This window comes from Monodon monoceros, unplaced genomic scaffold (assembly GCF_005190385.1).
Source record: "Monodon monoceros isolate NGI ecotype Baffin Bay Population unplaced genomic scaffold, NGI_Narwhal_1 Super_Scaffold_5, whole genome shotgun sequence".
NCBI lineage: Eukaryota > Metazoa > Chordata > Mammalia > Artiodactyla > Monodontidae > Monodon > Monodon monoceros.
The window spans coordinates 114,664,636-114,682,724 of NW_021703782.1; the positions used below are offsets into that span (position 1 = coordinate 114,664,636).

Here is an 18,089-nt window from a genome sequence, read left to right on the forward strand (position 1 = left end):
ATTAGTGAGGAAAGGGGAGAATGGAAAGTGGGAGACTATCCTGCCTGCTGGGATACTTGACAGGCAGGGTGGAGTTCTGGGCTTCCCAGCCCAGGGGATGTTGAGCTGGTGGGGATCAGGGGTCCTCTAAGCCTTGTTCTGTACTGCTCTGATGGGGAAACTGAGGCCCAGGCCCAGGCCTCCTCCTTCCCACTCCAGGGCTCTGTCCCGTCACCAGTCAAGAAGGCCAAGTGCCCAGGAGCCAATGACACCAGCCTAGCCAGAGCAGACACTGGGGAAGCCGAGGTTCTCCTACCCGGCCCCCTCCCACTGCTCCCCTCCTCTTCTCCTCAGGAGCCCAGAGGCCATGTCGCCTCTCCCTGATACTGGTGGCCTGACCGCCCCGTTCACTGCCCCTATGCCCCCGGCACCCACCAGGCTGAGCGGTCGGCTGCAAAGTCCCATCTCAACCACCCCTCCAGCCTCCCACTCTTTTCTCTTCTTCTTCCAGCCCCTCATCAACTCCACCCTCAAACCCCAGCAGCCTCCCGGGGTGGAGGGCCCTTCCTCCTATAGGCCAAGGAAGCCTTCCTCCCAAAGTCTCCTCCCCCAGATGGGCTGCCCATCACATGGATGGAGGTGTTTTGTTGGTGGGAAGTTGGGGAGCAAGTTGGGGTGGTCTCCCCCCAGGCACATGGTGAGTGTTTTCTCTGCCAGGGGCAGGAGCTGGGTGGACCCACCCTGTGAGCAGCTGAGGCCTGGACCTAAGGCCCATGTGCTGGCCATCGTGCCACACACAGGCAGGGAGAGGAGACCAGGGTGCTAGATGGGGACACTGAGGAAAGGCAGATGTGGCTGTGAGGAACCAGTGCTGGCCGGATCATTACAGACGCTTCCAGTTTATTCTCCAAAGCTGGGGTGGGGGCAGGGGAGGGGAAGGGAGGGGAAGACAGTGGGCAGAGTGCTGACCAGCCAGGGTATAAGCCAGGCTGGGGATGGGGATGGGACCCCCCCCCCCCACTCAGAACACCATTGCCTGAAGGCCGGCGAGGAGGCTGAACAGGAGGGCGGTGGCCACGGTTGAGGGTCTACCCTGGGGGCCACCTGCCCCGCTTCCCTGGGGGTCCTGCCAGGGCGGGGTGTTGCACAGGCTGGCCTGGCAGCAGGATATGGTCGTCAGGGATCCATCCACCGTCCTGCTGATGGGTTGACAAGTGTCTGCACACCACCCCGAGTAGGTGGTCCGGGGACCTGACTCTGGGTGGGAAGGGGGTGGTGGAGAAAGTGCGTCACACTGTAGGGACGAGGCCCTGCACAGACGTGGGAGACGGGCTCCTCCCGTCCGGCTGCCCCGGGGTGGCCTGCTCACCAGTATTCCAGTGGGAGACGATGGTTTTGCAGGTCTTGGGGAGGATGCAGCTCTGCATCTGTCTGCAGCTCTCATCCCGGTGCAGGGACTGGCAGGAGTAGCACCGCAGCTGCACTGGGAGGCCGGGCGGGCTCAGTCCCCAGCGCGCCCCGGCTCACCCAGCCCCCCACCTCCGGCCTCTTCACCTCTGAGGCCTTTTCCCAGCTCCTGTCCCACTCACGTATCCTCAGCTGACCCCCACGAACCCTGCACCCCTGCCTCAGGACTGGCCCCTTTCCCTCCCCTCGCCCGGCCCCACCAGTGCCAGGCTGCTCATGTCTTTCTGAACAGGACTCCACACCGGGGCCTGTGACTCTCCGGTCTCCCCATCCCGGGCTCCGCTGTGCTGCTGTCCTGCCTGGTGAACTCTCTCTAACCTCTCTGCTGCGACACCACTGTCCCTCCCAGGAATGGCTCCTTCTCTAGGCCTCCCTACTCTGGACGGCAGTTGAGGGTCACGGTCAGGGTGAGAAGTGAGGGTGTGCTGAGTGTCAAGGGCCCCTCCTCACCCCTCCCCCCACGAGGGGAGGGAAGCTCACAGGTGGGGGCCCTTGCCTGTCGTGTCCTCACCGTCAGCCTCGCGGACCCTGGCCCTCGGCGGTGCCCACGCATGTGTTGGAAAAGGGGAACGAATGGCCCACCGTGGGGTCGGGGTGGGCAGGTACCTGTGCCTCTGCTGCCTGCAGTCACGCTGGCCTCGTCGTCCTCCTCGTCGTCGTCCTCGTCATAGCCTTCAGGTCCAGCGTCCACGTCATCATCCTCGACCTCCTGCGTCTGCCCTCTGCCTGGCCGCGCAGGGACGCCTGTAAACCTCCACTACCCGGGCACAGAGGACACATGCTCGGGGTCCAGTGCCACGCCCCCACCTCTCGATCCATCAGCCCCCTTGCCAGTCCCTCTGTCCTCCCCGCCGCCTCCCAAGCTGGTGAGGTCGCTGCCTGGGTCTCCGAGCCCCGGCCCTGCTTCCTTACCTGTGTGTTCCTTACCAGCAACACTAGGGGTTGTGTGCTGGCCCTGTACAGCAGCTGGCCCGTAGCCGTCAGGATGGCCTGTCCATTTCACAGAAGAGGAAACTGAGGCTGGGAGAGGAGAGGGCACCCCAAAGCCTGCCTCTCTGAGCGGCTGAGCCTGGGGGTGGGTGGGGAGGGAGCCTGTGCCCCCAGGGGCTGGCTGGGCCGGGGCTGCAGGTTCAGGGACCCGTGGGAACCCACGACAGCCCCATCCACCTCCCTGTGGCCTCGACCTCCAGCTGCATTCCCTCTTTCTTCCCAAGCGATCCTGGGGGTCCTGTGCGCCTGGACTATGCTGTCCCCCGCGCTGCAGGGTCTCCCCTCGCCCCGAGTACCTTGCTGCCCGCACAGCAGCAGAGCCAGCAGGACAGCCACCAGCACCTTCATCCTGCCGGAGCTGCCGCGTCTGCTCACCCGGCTCCTCGCTGGGCCTCTGGATTTGTGGGAAGTGGGACAAAGGACATTGCCGGGGGCTTCCCGGAGGCCCTGGACCCCCCAGCTCCAGCCTCAAACAATAGGCCTCACACTGGCCCCCAGGCCAGGCACTGGGCCAGGGATGGTCATTTCCCTCCCTGACTCCAGGGGCTGGGTGGGGGAGAGGAAGTCATTGTGGTTGGCCTTGGGGCGTCCCGACCACCTGTGTGGCTCTGCCCTGGCCTTGAGGCCTCAGCCCAGTAGTGTGGGCTGGCCAGCCCACTGCCCCCTGTCTGGACCCCAAGGACCCGGGCCCAGGCCACACAGCCCCAGGAGCCTGGCCTCACGGGCCCTCCAGCTGCAGACCACTGCCCAGGCACCTTCAGCCGTGAGTCATCATCCACATTCCGGGGGCCTTGTTAAGAGGATTTCAAAGAAGAGCACAACTGCAGTCCTCCCGCCAGGCCTGCCTGTCCCGCCAGCCCTGCCTGTCCCGCCAGCCCTGCGCTCGCCCACTGCCTGCCGGCTGCCCTCCCTCCCACCTCGGGGCTTTGTCCTGGCTGTTCCCTCTGCCTGGAATGCTGTTCCTGCTGACGTCCATGAGGCTGTCCCACCCGCACAGGCGTTACCTCCTCAGAGAAGCCTTCCCACCATCACCTCACACCCTATCCTCTGGAGGCCCCTGCCCTCCAGAGCTCCATGCCGGCCATCCAGGGCAGGGTGGAGGCCTCCTGGGGAGCCGCTGGGAGCCTGCCCGTGCTGTGCTGTGTGTGGGCCTGGGCTGCCCCACTCTGCCGTTCCTCCCCTGCGGGACGCAGACTGTGCATGGGCAGCCCCTTCCTGGAGGCCACGGAAAGGAGGGGGCAGGGGCAGGAGGCTAGATTGGGGCCTGGAGCCAGGGACGCGAGCCCGCCCACTGTTTGCGTGGCCCACTCCCTGAACTTGCCCAGCCCGAGTTTCCCCAGTGGGTGGAATGTTCTCAGGGACCACCTGCAGCAGAGGTTGGGAGCTGGCTCTGGGGTAAGGCCGCCTGATCCTGAGCCCAGTCCCCTTTTCCCTGGTTCTGTGGACTTCAGTGCTCTCACAGTGGTCGTGGCCATCAAGAGCCAGTGCCCGCTGGCGTGTAGGACGGCTCCCGTCACAGTCCCCACAGGGCCAGCTGGATGACGTTTCTCTGAAGTCTCAGCCACCAGGTGGCATCATCCCTCCCCCATTCCTCTGGACCAGTGCACTCTCGCCTTCCAGTGGGCACTGGGCCGGCCTGGCCATCCTCAGCTTCTGCAGGAGGCTGCCCGGCTCCGTTATCAGCTGCCCCCAGCCCTTCCCCCCCTGGAGGCTAAAATCACTCTCCAGCCAGGGTCTCCCTCAGTCTGGTGCTCACGGCCCTGGACCTGCCCTCTTCATTTCTCAGGCCTGTGTCCACGGCCACCCCGCCCAGCTGCCCCCGCAGACCCGGCTTCCTCCTGCAGATGCTTTGATCTGGGGTCACAGGAGCTGCTCCCAGGAAGGGCTCCACAGGGGTTCCCAGAACTGTTAGGGAGCAGGGAGGCTTCACCCACCGCCTGTCCCCCCAGACGGGCCCAGCTCCTCCTCGGCCGAGGTGCAAATAATACTAGCACATTTAATTCACTAAGTAAAATTAAATGTCATTTTACTTGTCCTCAACAACTCTAGGGCTGGGTAGTGTTACCATCACTGCTTTACCGACAAGGGATTACTGCAGAGGTTCAGCCCCACCCTGACTGCCCCTCCCCCCCCCACCCCTGCCCCAGGCTGCACCTCACCCCTCCTCCCCCACAGCGGGCGCTGCTCCCTCTGCGGCATCCCAGCAAGGGGGCTGGGGGCTGGTCCCGCTCACGAGGACGCAGTCACATGGCCAAGCCTGGCCAAGGCTGGTGGCCCACAGGAGTGCACGAGGCCCCCAGCCCTCAGGTCAGAGTGATTGTGGGGCCCCCCTTCAACCCCCCCAGACATTCTGGCCTCAGACACGCCTGCTGGTGGCACTCTCTGACCCCAGGCTTCCGTGACAAGGGCCACCCCTGAAGCCCCCCCGGGTGGGGACATGGCTCCCTTAGACCCCAAGGGCCAGGGTTGAGGGCAGGTGGCCCTGTGGGTACCCGAGACCCACTTTAGAGCCTCTGCCCTTCTACGTCAGGGCTTTCTCCCTCAGCCTTGCCCACGCGCACCAGCGCTCTTCTTGGGCAGCCTGGGGGCCCAGCTTCCTGCCTGCAGACCCTTGCCTGCTCTGCCCTGCTCGATCGGGCTGGCTCCCGTGAATGGCCCGTGGGCGCAGCGGGTGTGGGTCCCCCCCTGCCAGGCCTGGCCTCCCTCTGGCCGAGTGAGTCACCTTGTTCCTCCTGGCTGGCGGCAGTGCAGCTTTGTCCTCAGACCTTGGTGCCGGCCGTGGACAGGGCACACTGGCCGTCCACACCCCGTCCGGCCCTGGCAGAGGGGGAGGTGGTAGGGGAAGGACATGAGCCCTGATCTCTCTCTGGGGAGCGGCATGGCCCCAGTCTGCACTGTGAACCCACACTCTGGGCCTCTGGGGTCACCACAGTGAACCGGACCCAGACCTGGGGAGGGATGGACAACGCTTCTGACTGAGGGGTGGAGGTCTGGTGCTGTGGGTGCGGGAAGGGCATCTGCCCGGCCTGGCTGCGCACAGCCACGGGCCAGTGGGGCCTCTGAGGGCAGATGTGGGCTGCAGATGCGCTGGCCCTCCTGCCCCCCTCTCTGTTCCGGGCTCCTTCCCACCCTCTGTGCAGCCAACCGTCTCCGTCTCTGGGAGCAGAGGGCGGGCCTTCCTTCTGAGATCAGAGTCCAGACCTTCCTCCCCGGTGGTCAGAGGGCCGTGAGGGGTCTCTCGTGGGCTCTCTCTCTGCTTCTGATGGCCCCCCAGTGACTGGCCAGCAGGCAGCTCCCAGGGACGGTGATAAGGCACAGCCTCTTTCTTTCCTGAAATCCATAACTGAGAAACAGGCACGTGCGGGTGGGCTGGCCAGAGGGAGCAGGCTCCCGGTGGTCTCAGGAGGGCGACTCCCCTGCGCCCCAGGACCCCGTGAGGAGACACATCAGGGTGTAAGGAGCCATCTGTTGATTCCAGGCCCCCATCCTCCATTTGTTCAACCTGCCCCCGTCCCACCTCTACACGTCCACACCCCAGGTTAATTTCCTCTAACCCTTGGACACTCTCGGCCCATCCACATTAACCTCGGAGAGTCTCACCTCTCCTTGCCCCCCAAGCCCCACCACGGATCCCTGGTGTCCGGCGCCAGCTGCAGGGCTACCTGTGGTACCCCCCCTCAGCCCACAGTGCCTGTCAGCACGCCCTGCTCCTGCACCCTCTGCTTACCCGCCCCCCCCCACTTCTATGAGAAGCCAGGCCTCTGGGGGCAAGGGCCCCGAGGTTGCCGCCCTGCCCACCCTATGCCCAGCGTCACCCACCTCTGGATGGCCCCTCCTCCGGCCTCCCCATCCCCGGCCTCCTTCTCCTCCCCTGTACCTTCCGCCCCCCCCCCCTCTTTCCCCCTGGTCCTCCCCCCCCCCCCCCAATTTTTTTTAATTGGTAAAATACACATAATATAAAATTTGCCACGTTAACCGTTTTTAAGCGTAGAGTTCAGTGGCATTGTTGTGCAGCCATCACCACCGTCCATCTGCAAAACTGAAACACTGTCCCCATTAAACGCTCATTCCCCATCCCCCTCCCCTGCGTAAAGTCCTCGAGGTTCATCCATGTTGTAGCGCCTGTCAGAATTTCCCCCCTTTTAAAGGCCGAATGATATTCTGTCGTATGTAGAGACCACATTGTGTTTATCCTCCATCCGCCGCGGACTGCCGGCCGCCACCGTGTTTTAGGCACCGCGGATATGCGAATAATGCCGCTGCGGACACTGGTGCGCAGACATCTTTTCCAGTCCTTGCTTCCAATTCCTCGGGGTCTGTGCCCAGAAGTGGGATCGCTGGATTGCATGGTGATTCTGTGTTTAATTTTTGGACTGGTTTCTCTCCTTCTGCATGTAAACACACTCAAGTGTCTCTCACTAAGAAAATAAAAACAAGTCCCTGAAAAGCCATCCTTTTCCTTAATTCTCCACCCAAACTTCCTCCCATCTCCTTCCTTGTGCAGCTCTCGGACGGCGATGTGGGGACATCTCCACGTGCCAGGAGCTGCGCTCTCGCCCACGAGTGAGCCCTCTAACACCTCCACGGACCCCTGGCCTCCGCGCTGGCACGAGGGCCAGAGCGCCCAGACTTGGGCTGAAGCTGCTCTGGCCCCGCCCACCGTCGGCCTCGCCCACCCCTGCCTAGGGCTGCAGGCCTTGGTGTTGGCGTCCCCTGGGGAAAATGCGCTGGCGAGGGGCACATCCTGCAGGGCATTTATTTCCTGGCAGTAGGGACCCACCTCCCCTGCGCTGAGCTGTTGCTGCTGAAAGTAATTTTGTACGGATTCTCTGCAGCCGGAGAAAGGGATGAAGAAGCTCTGTGTCCTGCATCGGCGAGCGGTTACGCGGGCTAGGCGGGGCTGCGTGGCAAGAGGGGGGATGGGGGGGCTTGGCACTCTGTGCCAAGACCTCACGTCTGCACTGCGCCCGCCCCGCGCTGCCCACCCCGCAAGCTCGGACCTAGGACGCCGGGAAGAAAGGAAAGCCGCTGATGGCTGAGCTCGGGACGGGGGTCTGCACTTGGCGGGGGGCGTCACTTAAGTCAAACTTGGCGGCAGGGACGCGCCCCCGCGAGAAGCCAGGGCTGCGGCCCAGGGCGAGCAGGCGCCCCTCCCCGGGCCGTGGGCTGGGCCCTCAGTGCCCTCCCGGCCGCAGCGCTTCTCCCGCACAGGGAGAGCAGTGGGACCCACGTCCCGGGACGTCCCACCTGGACTCCCGGCAGGTGTGGTGGCAGAACTTCAGGTATAAGGCTTTTGCCAGCAGTCCTGCTGGGGAAGGGGGTGGTGGGAGAGGGGCGAGGTGAGACCCCTGGGGAGAGTGGGGAGGAGGGGATGGGGGAGCCCATGGGGAGCCGTGTGGATGAGGAATCTGAGACTCAGGGATGGGCGGACTGGCCCAGGCCCTGAGCTTGGGGGGGTCGAGGCAGGGAGTGCAGCTGGGGTACAGGGCCCTGCCCACTGCCTGAGGAGCTCGCTGAGTGGGAGGCTGTGGCTCCAGGATCCGGTGGGGCGGGGATGGGGCAGGGGATTCTGGGTGATGGGGGCCGGGACACAGAGAGCCCTGGGGAAGGTAGAACTCAGGCAGTGAGCTGCTTGCTCCCAGGGAGCTGGGGGTCTTGTTAGGGAGCTGGGCCCCCTGAGCTGCAGGTGAGAGACTCCAGGGCCCAGACTTTGAAGCAGGACTGGGACGGGAGGGGTCAGTCCCCTTGATCTGCAGCCCAGGCGAGGTCCCGCCTCTGCTCTTATTTATTTATTTTTGTGGTACGCGGGCCTCTCACTGTTGTGGCCTCTCCCGTTGCGGAGCACAGGCTCCGGACGCGCAGGATCGGCGGCCATGGCTCACGGGCCCAGCCGCTCCGCGGCATGTGGGATCTTCCTGGACCGGGGCACGAACCCGTGTCCCCTGCATCGGCAGACGGACTTCCAACCACTGCGCCACCAGGGAAGCCCCCGCCTCTGCTCTTGCTGGAGCTGCCTCCCTCCTGGGCTGCCCCTCCTCATTCCCCCAGCCTGGTGCCTGTTCTCATTCTGGGCTCACCAGGACCCCCAGGGAATTGGGGCTCTGGGATTCAAACCCAGGCTTGGCTCAAGACTCACATCTCAGTTTAGAGCAGGCACCGGGAGGGTGAAATGAGGAACCTCAGGTGAAGGCTAGCAGGTGCTGGTCCGGCCGCCCCACAGGTTTCCGTCTGGGCACGTTTGGGGAGGGGCAGTTGAGAAACCTGGCCCCCCACCCCCGCTCTCTCCAGGCGCCTCCTGACCCTCCCTACGGTCCTGGCTAGTGAAACAAGAAGGAGGTTCAGAGGGGCTCCCAGCTCGAGCTGGGCAGGCCTCTCCACCTCTCTGCCTTGTTTCTGCACATGGGTGACGAGGTGGCCACAGCCTCTTTCCATCTGCCATTCAGATCAGATTAATGCACGCAAAACAGTTGACCCTGCTCAGGAAGGTGCTGTCCTGCCACGGAGCAGGACTGGCCTGGGTACAGGCACTGGTGAGCCCCTCAGACACTGGCTGGTCAGGAACGGACTCCTACCTGTCCCTCGTCTCCCTCCCTCAGAGCAGGGCAGCGGGGTCCACCTCCTTGTAAAGGCAGGAGTGGGCGGGCCTGGGGGAGGCACCTTGTCACACCGCTCAGAACCTGTGCTCCCACCCTCTGCTTCTAGATCCTTCTCCAGAGCCCTGCCAAGGCCGACTGGGCAAACACGTTGCAGGGAAGAATGTGCTCAGGACCACTCTCAGAGCTGGAACCAGAACTTGACCAGGCCCACTGGGGTCCGAGGAGACCCCACCCCAATCAAGCAGTGAGGTGGTGGGCACCATGCACGTCTCAGGGCAAGGGGTGACCTCAAGGCAGAAAAGGGGCTGGTGCTGAGGACAGTAGTGACCACCCCTCCTCTGGGCTGGGGGAACCAGTGTCCAACCCTTGGCGCTTCTCCACCCATCTGGGTGCAAGGGCAGCACCCACCGCTGAAACTCCAAACCTCTTCCCTGTTGTGCTCCATGGTTCCCCCAGGGTCTTCAAAGGGGCAGCGGACGCTGGAGGGGGCTGCTTTGGCCAGAAGGCAGGCTCGGGGGGGGGGCATTCAGGACGGCCCTGGAACCCTTCGGGTCCTGATCCATGTTCTAACTTCACTTTGAGCACTTGGTGGGTGTCGGCTGTTGTAAAGCAGAACCTGCGTGAGCAGCTGCCCCCCGCCGTTGGTGCGCTCAGCCCCCAGAAGCAGGAAACCAGCTCCTTTCAGCGAAACCCTGGCTCTCAGTCTGCATCACGAGTCAGAGGTTTGGGACTTGCCATTCTCCTTCTTCAAGCGTCCAGTGCGTGGAGAGCAGCCACCACATCTGTGGTCCTTGGTTCCGCGCGCCCCTCGTGGTGGTGCTGCCTCCGCGGCCCCAGCCTCACCTTCAGTGGGCTCTTCATGCCAGGTGACCGCTCGGGATCACTGCTGTTCTTCTTTGACCCTCGTGGACCCGTAGGCCTCTACAAGAACCTAGGCCCTGCTTTAAGCCTGCTAGCCCTTTTGGTCTAGTGCTAGGATTCAGCGCTCTTACTGTCATGGCCCTGGATTTGATCCCCAGTCAGGAAACTAAGATCCTACTTCAAGCCACTGTACCCTGCAGCCCCTCAAGATCAATAAGAGAAGCCATTTTAGGCCTAAGCTATTTTGTGATCTAAGCCTGGCCACAGTGCTTGCCCTTGACCAGGCCAGGGAAATAACTTAACCATAACAGAGACAACAGATCAGTCACCAAGACTCCCAGTTCTGCTTCAAAGGTAAAGAGTAGCCTGACGCACATTCTTGAGCTATATTACAGGGCTCGAAGCCCCTCGAACAATCAGCCACCAGACTAACTGGCGCCAGAAAACTGATGGTGCTGACCTCTGCTGGCTGTCGTGACTTAATCCCGGCCTCTGCCGACCCAGGATGACTCTTGAATTCAGTGACTCAACAGCACAAGCGTTTTTGCATCTCTTCGCTCTGTTATCATCAGTTTTTGGAATAACGCCCCTCAAGCTCACAAGGTGGCTGCTGCAGTTCCAGACATCACATACAAGCACGACAACCCAGAGAAGAAGGGGACCCATGTTTCATGCCATGATTTTGTTTGGTTTTAGTCATAACCACCATAGAGAAAAATGCTCCAATCACAAATTCATGCTGATGAATTTTTACAAAGTGAAAATATCCATGTAATCAGCCTCTAGATCAGAAAACAACTCACTAAGAGCACCTCAGGAGGCCCTGTCATGTCCCCTTCAGTCACCCCCAAGGGTGAGCAGCATACTGATGTCTGATGCCGTGGATTAGTAGCGCCTGTCTGTATAATTGGAATCCCTGTCTGGCTTCTTTTACTCACGGAGGCCTCTGAGATTCATCTGTATTGTTGTGGCTGGATATCATTTGCCTCTTTCAAGTGCTACACGGTATTGTGTCACGTGAATATACCACAAGTTATTTATCTCCCTACAGTGGACGAGCTTTGCATAATTTTCTGTTTTGGGCTGTCTCAAGTAGTACTGCTATGAACAGTCTTGTAGATGTCTTTTTGTTTCCTTCATGAAAAGAATTGTGATATAATTTACATACGGCTAAGTATATAAACTTTAAGTGTACAGATTGATGACATTAGATATATATAACATATATGTAGCACATATATAATATATATACATAGATATGCAATGTAGCCACCACTCACATCAGGATGCAAAGCATTCCAGAAACCCGGAAGGCTCCCTGTGCCCCTCCTGCCCGAATCTATCCCCTGAAGTGCCTCACAAATTGTTCCTTTTTAAACCCTGTATAAACGGCATCAGCTACTTTGTGTCCCATGTCTCCTATCCAGCCTTGTGCTGTGAATCACCCACACAGCTGTATGTACTGGCAGTCCATCCACTCCCATGTTTGTTGCTGTGCTGTGTTCCATTGTACAGAAATACCAGGGCCGTTGCCTAGTCTACTGCTGGTGGCATTTGGCCAGTTGTGGCTTTTATGCAGGACACTGCTCTGGACATACTTTACACATGTTTTGGTGTAAATAAGTCCTCATTTCCATTGGCAGGTACCAGTGGTGGGATATATGTATGATTAGCTTCAGTCGGTATTGCCAAATGTCTTCCCAAAGTGTTTCCTCCAGTATCGCAAGACGGTTCCGGTTGCTCCACAACCTTGCCAACACTTGGTATTGTCAGTTTTTAAAAATTTTAGCCCTTCTGGTGCATGTGTAGTGGTGCTTCATTGTGTTTTTAACTTTCTGGGTGTGGAAATTGATGAACGGATTCTAAAATTTGTGTGAGACCAACCATACATTAGAGGCCTCTCGACCCTCCGGTCTTGTCCTTCCTGCCCTGCGTCATTGCCAGAAGCTCTGCTTGTTTCCTCTCCCCCTAGGAGTGGCCTCTCCCTTGACCAGAGCCAGATCCACAGGCTCCCGGCAGCCCCAAGACAGCGGGGGAGGTGGTGGTGAATTTTCTGGTCGAGTCTACAGATTTCCCATCTCGGGAATTTTAGTCCCTCTTGTCCTTATTGCTTCTCCAGGTTTCTAGTGTCTTAAAAGATGGTTTCTGTGATTTATCTGCCTTTTCTTGTCTTCAGTGGGAGCATGAACCTGCCACAAACGACTCTGTCCTCCTGAGAGCAGGGTCGGCCAAGTTTCTCCTTTACGGTGAGGGACCTTTTCCATAAACCCTCCCTTCAGACGTCCTCTTTGGCCAGAATTGCTTTCTAAGCCTTTGACTCAACTAATTACCAACCGATGTTTCACCCCACCTAGCTGACAATAGGAAGGATTTACCCCGGGCAGAGGTCACCTTCACAGAAAGGTGTGCACCTGGACAAAATTTGGATTCTGTCCAGGAAAAGGGTGGATGGACATTAGGGAAGCAATGGGGCCTAGTGGTGTTCATGGTCATTGTCCAATCAGAATGATGCTAGCCATGCACAGCCTCCGCAGCTGGGTTAGAGGTGCAGATATGGACAAAGTGTCGGGGAGAAATCATCTGAGCATTTATGAAGCCTGACGTTTTACTAAGATTTCTACCTGCATCCTCTCACTTAGCCCACGTGCTGACCGCATGCATCAGGGATCCCATCTTTACATGGGAAAACCAAGGGGAGCAGAGAATTGCCCAAGGTCACACAGCTGGTGAGCAGCACAGCTGGGACCCCGGTCCTTCTATGTCTGTTTTATAAGATGCAAAATTTCTTTTGATAGCGGGACCCAGCAGGATGACACCGGGAGAAAGAAAGGCAGAACTCTGTAACTTATAGTGTGGCCACACGGGGTTGCACCCAGGCGCGGGGTACTGCAGGCTGGGGCAGCGTGTGTGGCCTGTGGCTGGGGGTCAGCTGGACCACTGGGCTGTTCCTCACTGCCTGGTACCCGGCCGTGGGGCGGTTAGGGTGGGTGTACAGTGGCCTGGAGTGTGAGAGCTTTAAGGAAAGAGGTTGGGTGTGCACTTAAGTGGCTGCTCAAGAAGGGGAAATGACCATCTCTAGCCAAGGCCTCAAAACCTGGTCAAGATAGTACAGTCAAAACTATATTCGCTGACAACAATGATTGCTTTTGTAATAAGAAAAAAAAACCCCTCTAAAAGTAAAAAGATATACAAGCAAAACAAAACAAACCTGTATTACAGCAGAGCTGGGACCTGAACCCAGGTCCTTCTATCCCCAAACTCCCATTTCCCCCTGTGACCGGTCCCAGTATCCCCTTTTGGGATTCCTAGATCCGGACTAACTTAAAGGAAGACAAATCTAGTTAGTGGCACAAATTTGGGGAATCTAAAAACTCATTCTCATGCAGTCACTGAGACATATAGGGACAGGGTCCAGCCCCTCGCCACGTGCACATTATGGAAAATGCAAACATCTTACTATAAAAATTTCCAAATGTTCACAACAGTAGAGCCTTGTGATATTGTGATTGATAACAGGAAACATATTGGTCTTCACCTGGTCCTGGCACAAATCCCCAAACTTTTGGAATTTCCTAAATGACCAGAGTCTTAAAGGTGTTTCTTGTCATATTAATGAGGTGACTTTTGGAAAGCCCCTCGGTTACCTAAGGAGGGGGCTGGTTGCCAGGAGAACCAACTTTGTGGTTAGAGGGTTCCAACTTTCAGTCCCACCCCTAGATGTCCGGGGAGGGGAGAGGGGCTGGAGGTTGAATCAATTGTCAATGGCCAATGATTTAATCAATCAGGGTCACAGCAATCAGGACAGTGTTGTTTCTGTTTTTGTTAGTCCTTTAGGGTCAGTCCTGTCAGTCCTGTAGGGTCTGCCCCATCTACTGGGGGTTGTAGCACTCACCAGGTGTTATATACCTCTATTTGTGGTTCATCTGAGTCCGACGTTTGGTCATATTGGCCACAGGGCCTGGGGTCTGGGGTCCCTGGGGCTGGCCACGGATGAAACCTCCTGAGTGCATGTATGAGAACAGACCCCCTAAGGAGCGCCCAGGGCAGGGACACCCAGGAGTGTCCACATGGGGTTAACTCCCTGTGACTTGGGGTGTTTTTGTGTGAGGATGAGGCCAAGTGGCTCACCATTCCTTGCACTGGTCTGGTTGGATCCCGGGGTGGGGGGGCAGCTGCCTGTCCCTCCCGGACGATCTGAGTGTGAGCGGGAGAGGAGCGCCCTGCTGTCTGCCCAGCCCAGGAGGCGCCCCCGGGGACTCGGAGCTCAGGATGGCCAGCCGGGGCTGTGGGAGGGGCACCTTCTTCTCTCACAGCGCCTATCGCACTCTGTACTGCTTTCCTGCAGCTGCTGCAACAAATCACTGTCTTGTGGCTTAAAACAACCAAGAGGTTCCATGGGAGGACCCTTCCTGCCCCTTCCAGCTTCTGCGGGCTTCAGGTGTCCCTGGCTGTGGCCTCACCCCTGCGGTCTCTGCCTCCATCACGTGGCCTCTCTCTGTGTCTGTCCCTCTCCTCTATCTTATAAGGACACCAGACATTGGAGATGGGCCCTGCCTTCCAAATCCAGGACGGCCTCATCTCGAGATCCCTAACTTAGTCCCACCCTCAAAGACCCCTTCTCCAAACAGGGTCACCTTCACAGATTCTAGGGGTTAGGAGGTGGACACCTTTTCGGGGGCCACCATTTAGCGCCCAGCACTCAGCCTGTTGGCTTCTCCCCACTATTCTGGGGGTCCTGGGGGCCCAGAGGCTTTCTTTCTCCCCGAGTTCAGCAGCACTTCGGGAAGTGTTCGCTGTGTGAATGTCCCTGTCAACCCTAGGCTGGTCCTCTCCGTGAGGGAGTGTGATCGGGTCACAGCCACACCTACAATCTTGGGCGGCTTGGAGGGATTCTGATGGCGTCGGCCAAAATACAAGGCAGAAAACCCTGCAGCACAGCTCAGGTGTTACCCGAACCTTGCCCCTCTCCTGCCAGGGCCTGACCCAGAGGACAGTCCCCTGCTTCTGTGCGCTTCGGAACTCCAGATGCGCAGCAGCAGCCGGTGGGTGAAGAACGCAAGCCTCTGACGCTGTCCGTGGTCCTGACCACCTGAAGCGGCTCTGCTGTGGGAACAGCTGGCCACCAATCATCCCGACCCTGAGGAGAGCATGAGATGGGCCACAGCCACATAGTCACCCCAGGCTGTGGGTACTTGTCAGAGGGTCTCTGGGCAGGGTGAGATCCTGGCGCCCCTCGCCAGCATCTGGGCATCTGGGCCAGGTCAGTCTGGGAGGAGGGAGGTCAAGGTCAGCGGTCACCAGCTCCATGGGGGGGCTGTCCAGACTGAAAGGGCCAGGGCCACACGTGGGCACATTCTGCTCTTTCTTCTGCTAATCATGACTGATTGTTATTCTTGTTTGCAAAAATCCTGGTAGGGTGACACCATCCCACGTGCACTGGGAGGAAGGCAGAGTAGCTCAGAAGCCAGGTTAGGGATCTCTGTCCCCCTGGCAACCAAGCCCAGCATGGGGAGAGCAGGGTCTTTGCTCTCTGAGGAGCAGGCCCAGAGCTGCATTCCCCAGCGTTGGCCCCAGACTCCTCGGACATGACTCTTTGGACATCTGGCTTCTGCCCCTGTCATGCCCAATCCAGTCCCTACTCACCTGCTATCTTTTGTTGCATAACAAATTACCCCCAAACTTAGGGGCTTAAAACAGCACTGTTCATGCTCTCGAAGTGTCTGTGGGTGAGGAACCCAGGTGCTGGGGCATCGGGCTCACATTCTCTCACGAGGTTGCTGTCAAGCTGTCGGCTGGGTCTGTGATCTCATCTGAGGGCTCAGCTGTGTGTGTGTGTGGGTCCACCTCCAAGCTCCCTTGGGTGGTTGTTTGCAGGCCTCGGTCCCTCTTTACAGGGTTGCCTTCGAACACGGCAGCCGGCTTCCCCCAGGGTGAGCAATCTGAGAGAGTGAGAGGCAGAGCTCGCATCAGAAGCCACGGTCTTAATAATCCAACCTCAGAAGTGACATCCTGTCACCTGTGCCACACTGCTTTCACTACAGGTGAGTCCAGCCATGCTCAAGGAGAGGGCATGATTCCCTGGCAGTCCGGGGGTTAGAACTCTGCGTTCTCACTGCCGAAGGCCCAGGTTTGATCCCTGGTTGCGGAACTAAGATCCCACAAGCTGTGCGGAGTGGCAAAAAAATAAAATAAAATAAAAAAGGGATGCACGAGGACAAGAATACCAGGGGGTCGCTGGGGGCTCTGAGAGCCTGCCCCACACACCACCTGTCCCAGATGTTGGGGTGGGCTGCCCTGCCTTAGGTCTAGCAGGGATCTTCCAAGTATCTGGACAGAATTTTGGACAGAACTAGAGATTCCTAGTCCAGGAGTAAGTTGGCTGTGATCAGCAGGGACCCCCTCCCCGCCACCCAAGTGCCACCCACATCCACCCTATACCTGCACAGGGAGTCAGAATCCAGCTGACCAAAAGGGATACAGGCTGGCCTCGTGGCAGGGCATCCAGGATATCTGCCCTGCCTCCAGTCCCATGGGGAGGCTGTGTGTTAACTCTGAAATGCATGTGTCAGTTCTGACAAGGAGGACTGGCTATGGAGTCTGCCCAGCCTCAAGCCTTGCCTGGCTCCAGAGCTTTTCGGACAAAATCCAGCCCTTTTCTCTGCTGTGGCCTGAGCCATCCCCACCACCTCCCCTCCCCTCCCCCCTCCCCCAACACTCCTGCTCGCTCTTACCTTGAAGCTTGCCAGCTCTCCTCCTCCACGCTCACCGGCTCCATCAGAGAGGCCTTGTCCACACCCCCAGGGCTCTCTCTTTACTGCTCATCCCATTCTGTAGCCCCTGTCAAGTTGCCCAGCTGTCCCCTGCTTGCCTTCCCTCTCGCTGGCACGCGCCTTGGGCCAGATGCATGGTGAGCTCTCTCCCTGTGGGTCTTGTGTAACCCTCACGCACTTCCACGTGGTTACTAGCAACACCCTCATTTTACAGACGAAGGAACTGAGGCTCACGGGGGTGGGGGGGCATGCAGCATACCTGAAGCCACACACCAGTGGGTGGTCCTGGGCTGTCTGCATAAATATTTGTTGGACGAATGAGGGCAGGACTGAAGGAACGACCCCAGCACTTGCAGGGTAGCCTTCGTTTACTCAGCACCCAGCAGAGACCGATTCCAGGCACAGGGGACAGCAGATGCAAAAGCACAGCACGACTAACGCCTGGTGGGACCGGAAGACGAGAGACAAAGCTGAGAAACTGGCCAGAGCCGGCAGCGGAGGACCTTGAATGCCCAGACCGGGATTTGGGACTCGCCCTCTTGAGTGTGGGCGTAGCTGAAGGCAGCAGTCCCTGGGGCTGCCGCTGCTGGTGGGGTCGTCACGGGTGCTCCGGGGAGGAGAATAGCCTCGAACAATCGAGACCGTGATGGGGCTGGGGAGCGGAGGGCCCAAGGGCTGTGAACAGGGCCCTGTGCTAGCACCTGCCACCCGTTACTCCCTCCCTCCCTCTCTGCGTCTTTGTGCCTTGTCCTTTCCTTTTGCAGTAAACGTTCTTCTTCCGAGAAATTCCAAGGGGATCTCAGCCAAGCAGAGGGGGAAGGGATCCTGCCCACGCCTGGGGAGGGGAGGTAGAGGTGGAGGGAGCGCCCGGGAACGGGTGGAGGGAGCCTGAGCCGGAGAGGGCTGGCGCGCGCTGGCGAGCAGGGCGCCGGCTGGCCAGGGGGGCCCAGGACGGCCCGGGACGGTGACCCGGCACTGGCCCTGAGCCCCAGGCGCCTGAGTCCTTGAGTCTCCAGCCTCCCCCGCCCCCCCGCGTGGCCCCCGCCCCGGCTCCGCCCCGCCCCTCGCGCGGGGTCCGTGTCTGCGGCTGCGTTCCCCGAAAGACAAGGCTGCACCCGGCTTCCCTTCCACAGGGAGACCGAAGGGCACCTCTCCCCGCGCCGCCCGCGCTTCCCGGAGCCCCGGAGTCGCGACACCCCAGGGATGTGAGTGCGCCCACGACCTGAGGCCCGCGCTCCACGCTTAGATCCGCGGTGAGAGCTGAGGCTCGCACGGGGAGGCGAGGGGAGGAGGCTCCGCGCAGGGTTCCCGGTCCCCCCCCCCCGCCCGGGGTGGGGTGGGGGCGAGGCGCCCGCCCTTCCCCCCATTGGCAGGTACTGTCCACTCGCATCTTGTCCTGCCCTTTCCTCTCCGGACGCACCTATCG

General features: G+C 59.6%; 1 protein-coding gene across 1 annotated transcript; it reads right to left on the reverse strand.

Annotated features, from left to right (window-relative positions):
• Positions 1-873: 873 nt before the first annotated feature.
• GPIHBP1 (glycosylphosphatidylinositol anchored high density lipoprotein binding protein 1) lies at positions 874-3,524 on the reverse strand. The gene is made up of 6 exons (XM_029203215.1): positions 3,469-3,524; positions 2,733-2,830; positions 2,359-2,436; positions 2,053-2,172; positions 1,349-1,462; positions 874-1,236 (listed from the first exon to the last, which is right to left on the reverse strand). The coding sequence occupies exons 2-6, from the start codon at positions 2,782-2,784 to the stop codon at positions 1,001-1,003; spliced, it is 600 nt and encodes a 199-aa protein (XP_029059048.1). The 5' UTR covers positions 2,785-2,830; positions 3,469-3,524; the 3' UTR covers positions 874-1,000.
• Positions 3,525-18,089: the final 14,565 nt, after the last annotated feature.